General features: G+C 40.4%; 1 protein-coding gene across 5 annotated transcripts in view; it reads right to left on the reverse strand.

Annotated features, from left to right (window-relative positions):
- Window positions 1-8,578, reverse strand: part of GRIA2 (glutamate ionotropic receptor AMPA type subunit 2) — a 122,203-nt gene extending 113,625 nt beyond the window's left edge. For 4 of the 5 annotated variants that reach the window (XM_070415409.1, XM_070415413.1, XM_070415411.1 and 1 more), the window contains exons 1-2: window positions 8,039-8,578; window positions 7,371-7,511 (exon numbers count right to left, since the gene is read on the reverse strand). In XM_070415409.1, coding sequence (XP_070271510.1) covers window positions 7,371-7,511; window positions 8,039-8,126 — 229 coding nt within the window. In that variant the 5' untranslated portion in view covers window positions 8,127-8,578. The remainder of the gene's footprint in view (window positions 1-7,370; window positions 7,512-8,038) is intronic. The other variant, XM_070415410.1, reaches the window with a different exon arrangement.
- Between the last annotated feature and the right edge of the window lie 8,386 nt (window positions 8,579-16,964).

Below are 16,964 nucleotides of genomic sequence, written 5' to 3' on the forward strand. Positions count from 1 at the left end.
CTTTTGCTGAAGCAAATTTATCAACAGAATAAAATAGGACAAAACTGCCCTAGCTGGTTTGGCTCAGGGGATAGAGTGCCAGCCTGCGGACTAAAAGGTCCCTGGTTCAATTCTGGTCAAAGGCACATGCCTGGGTTGCGGGCTTGATCCCCAGTAGGGGGCGTGCAGGAGGCAGCAAATCAATGATTCTATCTCATCATTGATGTTTCTATCTCTCTCTCCCTCCCCCTCTGTAATCAATAAAAATATTTTTTTAAAAAATAAGACAAAACGAAGTAAATAGAAAACAAATCCTAAAGATAGACTGCTTGAACAAAAATAGAAAAAAAAGGCATGCATATCAAAAATCACACATATTAATGCAAATATTAGAAGAATTGGCTTGTGTCAAGAAACTGTGTCCATAAAATTCTCAAAGACATTCACTATAAAATATAATTTGGTACTTTAAAATTTCCACTAAAATAATTAACAAGGGAAATCATGATATATAATACCCTGAGGTATGTGTGTGCAGGTGAGGGGGGGTAGACTATGACAATTTTGTTGCCATTCAAAAATATTTATAGTCACATTTTGAGGAAAATGGAAAACTAAAATGGAGCTGAATACACCCAAAACTGTCTGGTCCCTTATAATCGATTCTTGTATTCTAATCACTTGCAACATGGCTTTTGCATCATCCTAATAACATTTGTAAATCCTCTAAAAATGTATATTGTACATATTTTAAGCAAATCATTTTTAACATATAGCAATGAAGCTTTAGGAATAAGTAAATAATAACTTTGAACGTATCTAACTTTTAGAGGAAAATGTAAAACATATTACACTTTCCTCTAAATAGATTTAAATCAGATATCAAATAGTTTTTTTTGAAATCCAAATGTAGGGCAAAAGCAAAACTTTGACTTTAAAAAGTATAATTTTATAATGCAAAAATATATAATATGTAATGACTTTAAGAGATAGATAATCATTATAGGCCTCAAAGCACTGAGAACTGTGCTAGGGTTTGTGAAAGCTACATAGACAACAATGGCATAAACCTGCCTTCAAGAATGTCACATTTTTCATTCTCCAAGTAAACTTTAAAACGTGTTCATTCTACAAATTAAAATGATAAAAAAAAATGACAAAATAGTTTAAATTGAATAATACTGAAAAATAACAGAGGTAGACTCCTAATCAACACCAATGTAAGAACCACATTTATTTTTCATCCAAATTAGTAAAATCTTCTCTGAAAACATTTTGATGTTTGAAATTTTTTTAATTGTGGGTGATTTTGAAATTTTAACTTTGAATTCAACAACTAATTTTCATTTTGTATTGAAGAAACATAGTCATATAACTGGTTTGTCACTTTGTTATTTAGATCATTGGAGAAAACCTCGGAAATTTTGACTAAAAATTGTCAAAACAAAAAAGCTAATATTTTAATGGTAGAGTATCTTCTGTAGAATCCAGTTAAAAAATAAAGGAAAATAAATCAATCAGTAGCATTAACATCCCAATAAAATATTTAAATCTGATATGTACCCTCTGTGAAATGTACCCTTTGCTCCCTTAAAAAAAAACGTAGTTCTGTATATCCATTCAGATTTCATTTCCTATAATAGCATTTTCTGTGCAGATTAGATACTTCTATCAGTTGTGTTTTTTTTAAGCAGAAAAGAAGGAGGAAGAGGAAGGGAACAAATGCAAACTTTTGAAAACTCAATTATTCAGTAAAACATTCTATAATAATTAGGAAGCAACTGCTCTTTTTGAGCCTTTCTTAAAATTTTCAGGGGTGTGGGAAGTTTTACAATTTGTGAAGTGTCATTGGAAGAGATTACAAGAAGATCTAAGATTTGGGCATGAATCAGCATCTGTGTCAGCGTAATGTCACAGTGCATGACCCTATCACTTTAAAGGCTTGATATGAAATGGAAATGCTCTATACTTCCAGTCAGCAGGGTAAAGCCTAAATACCTCAGAAAGGAATAGCATAGGAATAAATTCTTAACATTAAGGTTCTATAGTTGCATACAGTAATTTTTATTCAGTTTCTCTTTTCCTAAAATAGAATATTTCAACCAACACCATTCTTTGATTTCTGTTTAGTATAATCTATTATTTTCTTAAAATTCTCTTGTGGTAAGTGAAATATGAACATTTACCCAAAAAAATCTAATGAAAATTAATTATTCTTCCATACAAAGAGTTCTTTGTTTGTAACCTCTAATTGAATATGACTGAATATTTACACCACTGCGTTGTAAGGTATTGTGTACTGGTACATGTGTTCATGGTTTTCTTCACACCATGAATGCTTATCATTGCTTAAAAGAATCCAAGTCTGGTTTTTATTAAATTTTGCATATCTTTAAGTCAGTAACTCAAGATTTTAGTAATTACCTCAAAAAAATGGCAAAACATGATAACCCAGCCAATCTATAACTACGTACATTCTATTTATAAGTATACATATGCACATATTACATTTTTGTATGTATACAACACACACGAAGTTGCACTGATAAAAAGTATAATAAAGGCTTAAGAGACATTAATTAATTAGATGAACACAGATACACAATCTCAGAGATTCATGACCAAAACCCAATAAGAAATACACCTTTTAAATGATTATCTGGAGAATCAAGGCTAAAGAGCTAAAATCATATTATTTTAGAATGCTCTCTCTTCCAAGAGGATTTACAATCAGTGCTATTTCTGAATGGCTTTATAACCCAAGTTTACAAAAATATTTAAAATAATCCATTTTAAAAATAAAATTGAATACACTTTGTTGTTAAAAGGCATCAGGAATTATCTTTCAAACAGCATTTTAAATGATTTTTTTCAAAGTAGGTGCCATTTACGTATATTTTTATTGTTTTCTTAAATAAATTTTTTGCAACGTTTCAAAAGGTATTCAGTGTGCACAACAGTTTTATGAAAGAACAATATTTTCTCCAACATCTCCATCTGCTGGCTTAGAGAAAAAGTAGATTTTTATCTATTTCTTTAAAATGTAATATTTTATGATTTGTTTTTATGGAATTGAAATATAAAATTATTAAATTATTATTAAACAGATGAATAGCTATTTGTCAAAGTTACTCATGAAATAAATAGAAAGATTTGAGCAAGAAATCTAATACTTATTTTAAATTCCAAAAGCCTATGGGACCAATCATGTTTACAGCCCATTTAGACAGTTTTATTTTAAACACGGTTTAGTAATGACAACAACATTAACATTTATTAAATTGTTTTAGAATAGTATTTAGTTTTTTTCTAAAATCTGCTGTTGATTTTATTAACAATATATACTCTGTGGTATAAATACATATGCAATATCAAAGTTATTGTTTTCACGACAATTCTGAACTACTGCAATAAACTGCTTTTGTGTAAGAACTACTAGACCATCTTCACATCCTCATACTAAAGTTCTTAGACAAGACCACAGTGGCCAGTGCACAGGCCTGGAACTCTTGGAAAACTATTCAAAAGGACATGGAGGAGAAAGGTTGAAAAAATGAATTAATATAAGAAAAACATTCATTTAGTCTCTGACAACTAGAGGGCATTCAATAAAAATGGGAGGGAGTGGGGAGAAAGAAATTCTTGAGGCCCACCACTGTGGTTTCAACTGTTGAACAATCATGCTCAAAAGCTAGTCTCTTTTTTCTCTAATTTTATGGTTTGCATATTCTCATAATGAATGTTTTTGTTTGAACAGCCTTCAGGGAAAAAGACTGAAAACCTATTATCTGTACCTACGAAGGAAGGAGGATGACAGGAAAGGGGGGAAGGAGAGGCAGGTGGGGGCGAAGGGGGGGACAGGAAGGGAGAGAGAGAGAAAAAAGAAATTGGAATCTGTCTTTATTTCCTCAGGTACCCATGGAAACAAATGGGAACGAATAGGTTCTTGCATTATCCTGCTGTGACTGTGAAAGAGAAGGGTGTGGGAGTTCAGTGCCATGCACAGTCATTTTACCCACTTCAGAATACAATGACTTCATTTCATTTGCATAACCTTCACCCACTCAGTAGCTCTTGCTGGATCCTTAAGTGGTTGTCAACCTCAGCAATTCCAAATAAGTTCCTCCATCTCAGAAATAAAATTAAATTAGCAAACGAATGTCTTTTGTACTTTGAAATCACTCAAGTATGAAACGCCACTTTCTTAATATGTAAACTTAATCCTGTGCAATCTGTATGGTTTAACTAGGAGAGCCAGCTACTTTCTGAACACTTATTGATGACACATATTGAATAATGGAGTTTGAGATTAGACCTCCTTCGGTTTCTGGGAGAAATGAGAGAAAGTCATTTTGGTTTTAGCTGTCAACACATTTGATGCTGCTGCTTCCACACAGAAACGTGGACTCCCCTGACTAAAAAGGCAAGTAAACAAAAGCTAAGCACTGGAGAAAAATCTTGAGTAGACTATAAATGATCAAGACTTATCTGGACACATTTGATATTAGAGATTTCCATTCATTTCTTGATTGCTGACTTTGTAATTATAGTTTTATATAAGCATCTTTTTCTCTGAAAAGAGTTAAACTATTTTTACATTTTTTGTTGCCTTATGCAAAAAAAAAAAAAGGATACAAACATTTTACAATCTCCAGAATTTGAAATTCCTAAAAGAACAAAGAAACTGAGCCACGCAAATGTTAAATGATTCGCCTAGTCAATGAGTCAATGTCAACTCCAGAAAATTCTAGCCAATGAGCTCTCTTCTATAATAGTGCCTCAGTAGTTCTCTTCAGCAATCAGTAAGATACTTATGACATGGATGTTGCAAATGCCATCATTCTGAAGTCCCATGAGGGAACCTTGAAAATGCATTCAGTTCCTCCCCATCATTTGTTTTAGTGTCCTAGAGTAATTATCCATGGGGGAGTAATCTGGGGATCTGGAGACACGTACATTTTCATTTCAGCTTCATTTTCTGAGCAAAACAAAACAAATGTGTGCAAAATGAAGATGTCACTTTCATTTATTTTTCTCAGGACTGTAGTCAAACAAATTGTGCGTGTGTAAATGAAATCCATGTCCTTATTACATGGATGTATCATTCTGTGGAAGTTCTTTGAGTTATATATGTGTTTAATACATTTACATTTCCTGTCAGCATATTCTATTTCAATAAAATTTATATAAAAAAACAAATCTATTTAAAAATATTGAGACTGAAGACCCAAATTAGTTAACTAACCTAAACTAACCATAACCTTTAATCTTTACAAAGCTCCAATACAGTGATCCGGCATTTGTTGGAGTCAAGGAATTTTCATTTTGTTCAGTGGACCCACACCCATTATATCTCAGTCAGGCCCTCTTACTATTTTCACCAATGAGTGAACTTCTCAATCATTGACCATTTTCAAAGAGTAGAGTTTTCAATTACTTTCACCTCATTTTAAAAAACTACATACTTCCAGTAGGTTCATTACTTTTCAAAGCATTTTCACACTAGTATATAATGAAATGCAGTTAGGTACTTAGCACAGTTATATGTCAGTCATAATTCAGGGGAAAAAAACCTGGGAACTTAATATCAAATCAAATGAATAATCCAAATCTGGTAGGTAAATAGGTCAAGTATAAAAACCTTCAAAAATTAAACTATATATACATATACCTATATATATAGTGAGAGTGAGAGAGAGAGAGAGAGAGAGAGATTGAGATTGATTTTCCAAGATAAGTCTTATATTTTTATGGAGGTTTATTTGAAGCTGCAAATCCACTTGAAGAGTCTCTATCTTTCTCCTTCCTTACCCGTCCTTCCCACCCCCCCCCTCCCCCTGTTTCTTTTCTTTTCTCACTTGGTATCAACGTTTGAAGAAAACTTGTAGCATTGAAACCTTCTTAAATAGGGTCTTTATAAACAATTTAATCACAGGCATCTAATCTAATAGGAGTATCATAATGACTCTGTTCTAATGGTCAAAGAAAATTGTTTCATATCTTCAATCATCCGGTGACAGCGGTTTCAAAATGAGTTGATAATGTTCCTGATATGATAATCCAGCTAACCCATCGAATATATGATTAAGACTTAATATGAGGAAGTGGGATGGCACCAGTGTTTGCCTACTGTGGGAAGAGAGCAGTTGGGCTTTTTTCCTGCGGTAATTTTCCACTAGCTCCTTCACACTGTAGCCAAAATGGGAGGTGCGCCATCTGCAAAGCCCCCTCCAAATTGTGAACTATGAAATACAAACTGCAAACATCAAATCGGGGAAGAATCAGCCCAGCCCATTCGGCAGGAAATGATGGCAGCTGCTGGGAAAAGGGCAGGAAGGTACAGTGGCCTCGCCGCACAGCCCACGCGGGCGCGGGGGCTGGAGCTCCAGGATTAGGGCCGCCGAGCCTCTCCATTGAACCCCGTAGAGACCTAATTGCTTGGATTCCATCACTTTGTAGCCTTGAGAGAGCTTCATCGCATGGCCCGCAGACCCGCGCGGAGTGAGAGGGCTAATATGGATAACAGCACACACTAAAATGGCTGATCAGAGAGACTTCTCCAGCTTTTCAAACTCAGCCGGATCTAACCGCGTTCAGGTCCTCTTCCTCTCGCTGCCCTTGCCGGCGCCAGGCTACCTGAGAACAAAGTGCACCCGGCCGGCGAGCTGGCCGCGGCCTCGCGGGCGGAATTGCCCCTTCAATGAAAACCTGAAGCCCCACGGAGCGGCGAGAAACTGACACGCTCCCGCTCCACGGTGCTGGGCCGGGGAGCCCCCGGGCCTGCGCCAGCCTCTCCGCGCACCGCCCCGCGCCCCTCCGGGGGGTGTTATGTAACAGACCCGAGCCCAACTCCGGAACCATTTCACAACTAGTCCTGTCCGAGCGGGTCACACCGGGCTCACGGCGTCTGTAGCGTGAACCCTGGCACGCAGATCCACACCAGGGCCGCAGGCGAGGGCTGCACTGCCTGGGCTCCGGCAGTCCCCGGTGGGATCTACCCCAAAGCCCGACGGCGCGCCCTGGGGAACAACGTGTTCTCTGGGGGCAGGGTGCCACCAGGCGCGCAAGGTGGGGAAGGAAGGGACAGGGAGAAGCAGTCGGTATAAGCTAGAAACCCCTGAACCTAAGGAAGACCCCGGGCTCCAACTCCCACCCCACCTCTCCAGTGCGCACACTCTTCAATTCCTTTTGCTTCCTCCTCAACCCGCCCCCCGCCCCCAACCAGCGGGGGTCCCCGAGAGTGCAGCCACTTTCTCCCCCTCCGCTGTCACACGCACGCGCGTGTGCCGTCACTCACACCCACACACTGAAAGACGCACACACCACCCCGCACTCACACTCGCTGGCTTTCCGCGTGCGGCGCCTGAAAGGCATGAATATTCATTACTTACAAGCATTGGTGACTGCGAAGCTGTTCGCTACCTCCAAATTGTCGATGTGCGGTGTTAGTCTGAACTCCGAAGTGGAAAACTGAACCATCCCTACCCGAAATGCACTGTATTCTTGATCTGCGCCCCTGGGAAAGAGCCCCCCTGCAAAGAACAAACACCAAGCAGGGGAATCGTATCAGTGCCCGGGAGGAAAAGGAGAGGAGCCCGCTGGTGCCCAACAGCCCATGAGTCTCTTATTCACGCTAATAAGCGGCATAAGCACATGAGAGGGCTCTGGTAGCCGGGGTTCAAACATCCAAATAGTAACCAAGGGGTCAAGGCACAGAGTCTGAGGGCAAGGTAAGGTGGCCAGAAACATTTGCCTTTCCTCCTCATCACGAGCTTTGCATTCAGACCCCTAGAGAATCTGAGCAAACGGGAAAATGTGAAGGCAGAATTAATAAAACCTGGAGGGCAGAAATGAGATCCCCCCCCCCCATTGTATCAAGGCATCGTCTTTTCCCTTTGCTTCATCCTAAGAAAAAACATGTATATTCTAGGCAGTTTAAATCTGGAATGCAGTCAAGGTATGACATAAGTCTACATGACATGAATTAATTTGTTCACTGTGAACAAAGATTACTACCAAATTATGCACAATTCAAAAGCAGAGCACAAAGGATACCTACCTATCTGTATGCTGTTAGAAGAGACACCAAAAATTAGTCCCCATAAAACAGGAGAAAGGAGGGCAGATATATGCATAATCTTTTGCATTTCCAAGAAAAGTAGAGCATCCACAAAATATCCCCCTTTTTCCCCCTTTTCCTCCTCTTCCTTCTGTGGCCGTTTTCCTCAGCACATTAGATCCTCCGCATTTTTGAAACAGCAATTTAGCACCAAGCTGCTACAACCCTGAAGTGGAGGCAGAAGAATTCCTATTTCCCAGGTCCAGCTGGTGGCTGCTGATGCCCTGCGCCCTGTCCCAGCTCCTGAAGTCCAGAGGACTGGCTGGATGCAGTTTTCAGCGGAGCTGCCGCTGTGGTCCCAGGGCTTGGAATATTCAGCACCCTCCCATGCACTCACACACACTCACCCTCTCTCGCGCTCTCTTCTCCCTCCTCTCTCTCTCTCTCTCTCTCTCTCTCTCTCTCTCTCACGCGCGCGCGCTCGCGTACACACACACACAGCAGACACACACATACACACACACACACGCAAGTCACAGAGAGGGGCAGGCAGTCCCGGACGCGCGTGCGCGGCTCGCAGCAGGCTGCTGGCGCGCGCGCCCACCCCTCCCCCGCCCCGAAACCCGCACCCTGCACAGCCCGGGCCGCGTCGCGTGCGCGGCGCTGAGAAAGCGCGGCTCGGAGCCCGGCAGCGGGTTTCCCTTGGCGAGACCTCGGGTCTCGCGAGCGGTCGCGCCCACCGCTCGCTCCTGCCTTTCAGCACCGAGGACAGCGCCCAGCCTGGCGCTACCTTTGTGTCGCCTGTGCAGCTGCCGCGGAGATGCTCCAGCCTGGACCAAATGCAGCAAAGCTGATTTCCGGCTGCTGTGCAGAAGAAGCCGAACTGCTAATTGCTGTTGGCAGTGAAGCGGTCTGTCACCAGGCCCAGCTGTTTTGTGTTAAAAAGTGATGTTTGACTTTTAATTTCAAGAACCTGTGAAACCCACTTAGCGATATCGAAACGCTGCCATTCACCTCACCTGATGGAGCCAAAACGCAAATAAGCAAACAAAAGACCCGTTGAAGAAGTGTTCCAAAATTGGGAACTTTAGCTAAAGATGACATAGCCATGATCCAGAGAAAAACCCCACATTCTATGTATAGAGATTGAATCTTTGAAATCACTGTGCATGGAAATCCAGTCTTTTAGCGTGTGCTCCACTGGGCTGTGATGCCAACGTGCCGAGCCAGCTGGGTGAGGGGAGCTCTCAACAGCCTTCACTGAAGACTCTCACCTGTAGTAGAGACATGTAGGCTTGGTTCCATGGAAGCCCTTTTTTACAAAAAGTCTTCTGATTGAAAACAGAAGACTTTCCCTTCGTTTCAAGAAGGAAAGGCTCCTGAGAAAAAGAAATCAGAAGCTGAAGCATGTCTAGAAAGGGCTGTGAGCGGCAGACCCTTTCCCAGACACACAGAAACCGAATGCGCCAGCGCATTTTGGCTGTGAGTTTGGACACATCACTGCCCACAGAAAGCAAGCTGTTATCATTCAGAACCTACGAGCTCCAGACCACGGGGGGGAAAAAGATGAGGGTAGGGATTAAACATTTGTGGGATAGGAGTTAGGTAGGAGGACTGCAGACTGGTCTTCCCCGTGTGGAATTAGAGCACTTCATGTGAAATTGCTTGCCAAACCCATGCTGGGAACCTGCTCTGGAAATTCCCTCTGCTGCCCCAGAAATTTGTCACGAAAGTAAATGGCTTTTGTGGTTTAAACAAAGAAATAAAGGAAGATTGAGTACAAGGGACTGTGTCCAGGAGGCAGGAAATCAGAGCGCACAATCATACAGGGATAACTTGCTAAATTTCAGAATGTGAAGAAAGTCAGCCTATCACACTGCCTTCCAGTGCAATCATCAGGTGACTCTCATTCCTTCAGCCCTGTGTTGACTGTATTATTGAATACTTTCCGCTTAAACACCCTGAGCCTCAATTTTCCCATTTTGAAAATGTGATTTCAAGATATGGTTTTCCCTGTTTTTGTTTTTTGATATGTATTTCTCAAGCAGGAAGTGCACATATTGATAATTTATTATTAACCGCAGAGCCTACAAGTAAAAAAAAAAATACCTCACAATATTATCCCCAGTAAATTATTTTAGTCTGTTAATAAACACTTCACTGTATATGAAATGAATTCTATGAATTAAAGTGCATTTTGCCTTCTAAAATTAAATAAGAAGAAAAGTAGTAAGAGAGACAATATTTATCCAATTTGAAAGAATAATTGAACAAATCTTATCTACTCAATCCATAATTGAGATGTAAGGCATAAAATACTTTTTCAGATATTTCCTGTTTCTCTCCATTTAATTTTTTTACAAGACAACCTTTGATTTTATACAAAGTACCTTGGAATGAAAGAAGTGAGAGAGCAAAAGAGATAGGAGCTTAGATGTGGAGAAACAGTGATGTTTAAAGTGTAGTTCAATGTAAATTAATTTTTTAAAAAGACATTTCAAAAACTATTTCAAAGTCTAGGGCAACAATGAACTCAAAATTGTCTGAATTACATTCTATAGAAACAAATAGTATAAAATAAGAGTTTGCTGAATCATAGAGCCTTTTTCTGGTAAATAATGTGTAAGAAATCAGGGTAAACATTACTGTTTACTGACCAATTATAATTTATATGTAAAACATAAATAAAAATTTTAGAAGGCATTTCTTGTAATTCAACTACTATTCTACTAATGTTTCTTTCACAAGGTAGTTTTGTATGTACTTTTCACAATATATCTAGGTATATTTCCTGCAACACAGCATAATTATTTTACTATTATAATTCACATAACTTTTTCAAATTCACTATTATATTTATACAGCTTATATTTTTCAAACATAGAATACTGTCAATATAAATGTAATAAATTTAAATTGACTGAACTAAATGGTCATGAAAATAAATGTTAAATGCTGTAATTTATTTTGAATGTTTAGGAACTTTTTGTTTCAAGAATATATCTGAAATTGGTCATAAATAAAATCTATTTTGAAAATTTCAAAGCCAGGAGTACTGTTAAATAGAACAGTGTGTATCAAGAAACAGTTTGCTACTTTCTGCCCTCTGCTGTTCAATTTTGGTAATTATCTAAAATACAAGTATTGTTTCTGAAGCAAGGTGTAAATTACATTTAAAACAAGAAGCAATTAAAATATTATCCACCTTATCATTTGTTTGTTTGATTGGCTTTTGTTACAGTTGTTGTGTTTTGTGTGTGTTTAAATATAATTTGTAGCATTAAAGTTAGTAATAAATATTGTATGTAAAATTTCAATTCCTGTTTTACTCAATCTTTGTTTCAATATAGGAAACAATAATTTTTATTTTAAACATGCTTTAAAATGTTTGAGGATTTTATATATGCTTACCCATTCTGCACAGTTTTTATTTGTGTTCTATGATGAAAAAGCTTTGCATAAAGGAATGTCATTGTGTGGGTCTGGGAACGATAATTTTGAAATAACTGGGAGAGCAAATCCTGGCTGATTTCATTATCAAAGTTGGATTATAAATGTGTGTGCAACAGTTCCTAGTGATGGAGTCTCACCTAAGTGAGATCATCACTTCCCTTCTTATTGATCCTCTGGAACTGTGAGAATGTAGGCCATCTGAAAGGCTTGGATGCAATTCTGCATTACAAAAGAAGAGCCCATGCTAATGTCAGCAGAAGATACACAGTTAGTTCCAAGAAGGAACCCAGGTTCCCCAATTGAAACCCTATTGGCTAAGAAAGAGAACGTTTTAAAAATAGAAGAGAAAGCATGAGACTTTTAATCATTCAGGGCTATAAATAGAAATGTTCATTCTGGGGAATTTTAGTGCTTTAATTAAGATAAAGAATAATCCTATATAATAAAAGGCTAATATGCAATCAACCAAACAGCGGAACGACCAGTTGCTATGATGCACACTGACCTCCAGGGAGCAGATGCTCAACGAAGAAGCTGCCCCCTGGTGGACAGTGCACTCCCACAGGGGGAGTGCTGCTCAGCCAGAAGCCAAGCTCACAGCTGGCAAGGGCAGTGGCAGTGGCGGGAGCCTCTCCCACCTCCACTGCAGGCAGGCAGTAAGGAGCGAGGGGTCCCGGACTGCGAGAGGATGCAGGCTAGGCTCAGGGCCCCCCATCCCCCCAGTGCACGAATGTTGTGCACTGGGCCTCTAGTATCAATATAAATACTTATTCAGATTGAGGTAATATTATTTTTTATGCAACAAAAAATTTAAATCACTGACTCAGTAAGATCAATTATATGAACCAAAACATATAAACACACACACACACACTCTAGAGGACCGGTGCACGAATTTGTGCACAGGTGGGGTCTCTTAGGGTGGCCTGCAGGAATTGGGCCCCCACTCATGCCCCCAGCCTTGCAGCCCCAGCTCACACCCCGGCCTCGTAGCCCTGTAGCCCTTCCTGGCACCCTGCCTTGGCCTGGTGCTGCCCCCACACCTGCTCCACCATTCTGCCTGCAGGGTCATCAATCAGGGCCGGGCGCCCCTGCCTGGCTCCCTCAGCACCTGGGAGCCAGGAGGCGGCCTCGCCCGCCCCCCCCCCCCCCCCCGCACCCTCCCTCCCCCGCTGCCACTGCTGGTTGCCATCTCCAGGGCGATCAGCAGGGCAGTTGGGCCCTTGCTCACACCTGCCTTGGCCTGGCCATGCAAGCTCACCTGCTCCACCATCCCGCAGCAGTCCTGCTCTCGTTTGGGCCCATCAGGGCTGGCAGTGCCTCCACTGCTGCCCGCTGCCAGCGCTGTGTCGCCGTCGCCCACCATGTTCTGTGTCGCCCCCCCTGGTGGTCTGCGCACATCATAGCAAGTGGTCGAATTCCCAGTGGAATGACTACCCAAGGGGACAATTTGCATATTAGGCTTTTATTACATGGGATACTAGTATATAGGTAAAATTGTCTATTTTGGTTTTTAGGGGTTTTGATTATATGAATTTTAATAAATTTTATCCCAAAAGATAGCAATCCTATACCAGAAATATTTATTGGAAAATATTTATTTATTTCAATTCATTAATTCAACAAACTATTAGGGATTACTATATTCTACATAATGTACTTAATACAGTGAATAAAATGATGGACATAATGGAAGCTTTCCTCAGGAAGTTCCCAGATTTCATTCAAGTAAACAAACGATTAAGACAATGTGAGAAAGCGATCAGATTTAAAACAGTCACATGATTAAGATAATGGGATGAGGCAAAGAAAAACCTATTATGCACAATATATCTTGAAGCTTAGGAAGGAACAGAGTCACCAGAGGATAATTAGCCAAGTAGAGGTTACCTTGGTGAAGAGTTGGGATGTAGCTGTTACAGAAAAACCGGACAAGAACCAAACAGCGCTCTGAGAGTTTGGAGTTACACTTTATTCACCGCGGCGGGCCTAGGGAAATGAATCCAAATTCTAAGCAAAGCTACAAGCAGAACTTCCCTTTTTATGGAAGAGCCAGCCCTTTGTGCGCTTGCTGGCAGCGGCCTTGAAAACTATACAGTTCTATCCAATTAAAAAATGCACCTGGCATGGCATTGGGTGTATCTAGTCTCTGGCCTACAAGGACAGACAGCTAAGTGTGTCTCCCCCATTATTCAAGCAGTCTAGAAAGCAAAGTTACTTTTTCAGAATTAGATAGAGGCTGTCCAAAGAATAGCAGAGAATTCCAAACAGTAGTTTTACAGAATAGGGGTTTTACTTCACTTAGCTAGTGAGAAGACTTCATTTTTTAAATTCTATTTTTCAGTTTTATTGAAGTATAATTGATAAGTAAAACAGTAAGCTATTTAAACTGTACAATGTGTTATTTACTATGTGCATACATTGTGAAAGGATTACCTCCTTCCATTTAACTAACACACTCACCAACTCACATATTTACCCTATTTTCTTTGCTTGTGAGAACATTTAATATCCACCTTTAGCATATTTTAATTACACACTAGTGTTATCAACTATAGTCACCATGTTTTATACAGCAGATACTCAGACTTTATTCATCTTATAACTGAAAGTTTGTACCCCTGTGCCAACCTCCCTATTTCTCCCGTTTTCCAGCCCCTGGCAACCACTTTCCCACTCTATTTCTATGAGTTTAATTTCTTCTTTTTCAAGATTCCACAGGTAAGGGATACTATGCAGTATTTATTTTTCTCTGTCTGGCTTATTTCACTTAGCATAATGCCCTCCAGATTCATCCATATTGAGGCTGAATAATATTTTGTGGCATGTACGTGAAAGGGCCGGCGGGGCACGTGGCCCCGCAGGCATCCGGCAGGGAGGATGACGGGCAGCCATGGCCGAGGCAGCGCCTGACCAGATAGGCGCAGGCCCGCAGACGCCCAGAAGGACCCGGGCCGCCCTCCTCGGCCTCCGAGTCACTTTCGGGCCGAGCAGCGGGCGACCCAAGGGCCAGGTGGGGTGGTGGGCGGCCCGCCTCCCGGTGACGCCCACGGCGGCAGGCCTTGCATGGGAGCCGAGTGGCTGGCTTCCCATCCATTAAGGGACCTCCATTTTGTATGGAACCATGTGCTCAGCGAAGGCTCCTTCCCCCTCGGAAGGAGCCTCTGCTAGCCACACCCACCATTTCTCTGGACTAACCAATGGTAATCAAGGGAAGTGCACGCCATCGCTATGACCACATCCTGTGTAATGGATCACTGGCTCGCACCTGGCCAATCAGCGGGGGGCACAGCCCCCTCTCCCGCCCCTACTCCAACCCTCTATGAAACCCCTGGTTCGAGCAGACTGCTCTCTCTTTGCCACCTGCTGCTGCGTCAGTAAGGAAGGTAGAGGAGCTAAGCCCGGGCTTAAAATAAAAGACTCTTTGCTTTTGCATTGGATTGGATGGCTCCCTGGTGGCTTCTTGGGAATCTTGAAATCTGGGCATAACAGTACGTACTATATTTTTGTGATCCATTCATGCATTGACAGACACTTAGGTTGTTTCTATACAAACTAGCTTATAACAAAATAGGTTCACTATTATGAATAATGCTGCAATGAAGATGAGAGTACAGACATCTCTTTGAGATAATGGTTTTATTTCCTTTGGATGTATAGCCAGAGGCAGGATTGCTGGGTCATATGGTAATTCTATTTTTAATTTCTTGAGAAACCTCCATACTGTTTTTCATAGTGTCTGTACCAGTTTACATTCCTATGAACAATATACAATGGTTCCTTTTTTCCATATCCTCTATAGCATTTGTCATTCCTTGAATTTTTAATAATAGTCATCCTAAAAGCTGACAGGTGATAACTCATTGTGGTTTTGATTTGCATTGCCCTGATAATTAGTGATATTGAGCACCTATTTATGTAGCAGTTGGAAAAAATGTCTTAAGGTTATTTGCCCATTCATTGGATTATTTATTTATTTATTTATTTATACTATTAAGATAAATGAATTTCTTCTATCTTTTGGATATTAACCCCTTATCAAATATACTATTTGCAAATATTTTCTCCTATCCATAGGTTACCTTTTGATTTTGTTCATAGTTTTGAAAGGAGATTTTAGGGGTAAAATAGGCAGGTTTAGGAAATTTTTAGGGATTAGGGGGTCCTTGGCAAAACCACAGGGCTGCAAAGCTGGGAGCTGCCAGAAGGTATACATTTCCATAGAATAAGGGAGCTGGGACAGCAGAATGTATACATTTCCATAGAATAAGGGAGCTGGGAGCTGCAGAAGGTATACATTTCCATAGAATAAGGGAGCTGGGAGCTGCAGAAGGGAAGAGGAAGACCAAAAGGAATATAAAAACAATAAGGGAGAAGAAGAGGGGGACCTCAGTGTGGGGTTTGAGCTCTGAAGCTGCTATAGTGACTAATCAGAGGGAATATCAAGACTCAAAGAAGTGCAGCCTTTACAATCCTTAGAAAAAAGGACTTAGTGGGACTCTCTCCCCTTCCCACATGGGAGTCTGTGCTTGTTTCTCAATAAATTTCCATCTTTTCCTATACCACCTTTTGTCCGTGGTCTCATTCTTCGACTCCACCTGGACAAGGACCCGGGAATCATCCTGCCAGAAGGAACACCATGTGTTCCAGTTCAATTCTCACATTTCAGTTTCCTTTGCGGTACAAAAGCATTTTAAATTGATAGAGGCTTACTTGTTTGTTTTTTTCTTTTAGTGTCAAATCAAAAAAAAAAATTTATTCTCAAGACCAATGTCAAGTAGCTTACCCTTTATGTTTTCTTCTAGGAGTTTTATGGTTTCATGTCTTATACTCAAGTTTTTAATCTATTTCGAGTTGATTTCTGTGTAAGTTTGGGGTCCTTTCATTCTTTTTGCATATGGTGATCCAGTTTTCCCAAAACCATTTATTTAAGAGACCATCCTTTTCCCCATTGTATATTCTAGTATCATTTATTGAAAAATAATTAACTATATGTATATTAGTTTATTTCTGGGCTTTCTATTCTGTTCTATAGATCTATGTGTCTGGTTTTAATGCCAATACTATACTGTTTTGATTACTATAGCTTTGTAGTATATTTTATCTTCCTATGGCACCATCTTGATTGACCTCAGAACACTTCATTTAAAAGCAGGCATTTCAGGAAAGGCACATGTGTAGTGCGGGGATTATACGCAGCACAGTCTTTCTAGAATGAGAAATGTGAGTTAAGGAGTAAAAGCAATAAGCCAGACCATGGAAATAAATGTGTAGTTCATCCTATAGGAAAAGGGAACCATTTTGAGAGTTTTAAGTAAAGAGGTGAGATCTTAAGATTTCCATTTTAGAGGGAGACTAGCTGGAGAATATATGTATGGGGACCCATATTGAATATGGGGAGATCAGGTAAGAGGCTATATTTCTGGTGGGGTGATGAGCATCTGGATTAAGGAAATAATAGTACAGTAGGAAG

The sequence above is a fragment of the Myotis yumanensis genome, unplaced genomic scaffold (genome assembly GCF_028538775.1).
Source record: "Myotis yumanensis isolate MYYU_CA2020_CCGP unplaced genomic scaffold, mMyoYum1.0.hap1 SCAF_5, whole genome shotgun sequence".
Classification (NCBI taxonomy): Eukaryota; Metazoa; Chordata; class Mammalia; order Chiroptera; family Vespertilionidae; genus Myotis; species Myotis yumanensis.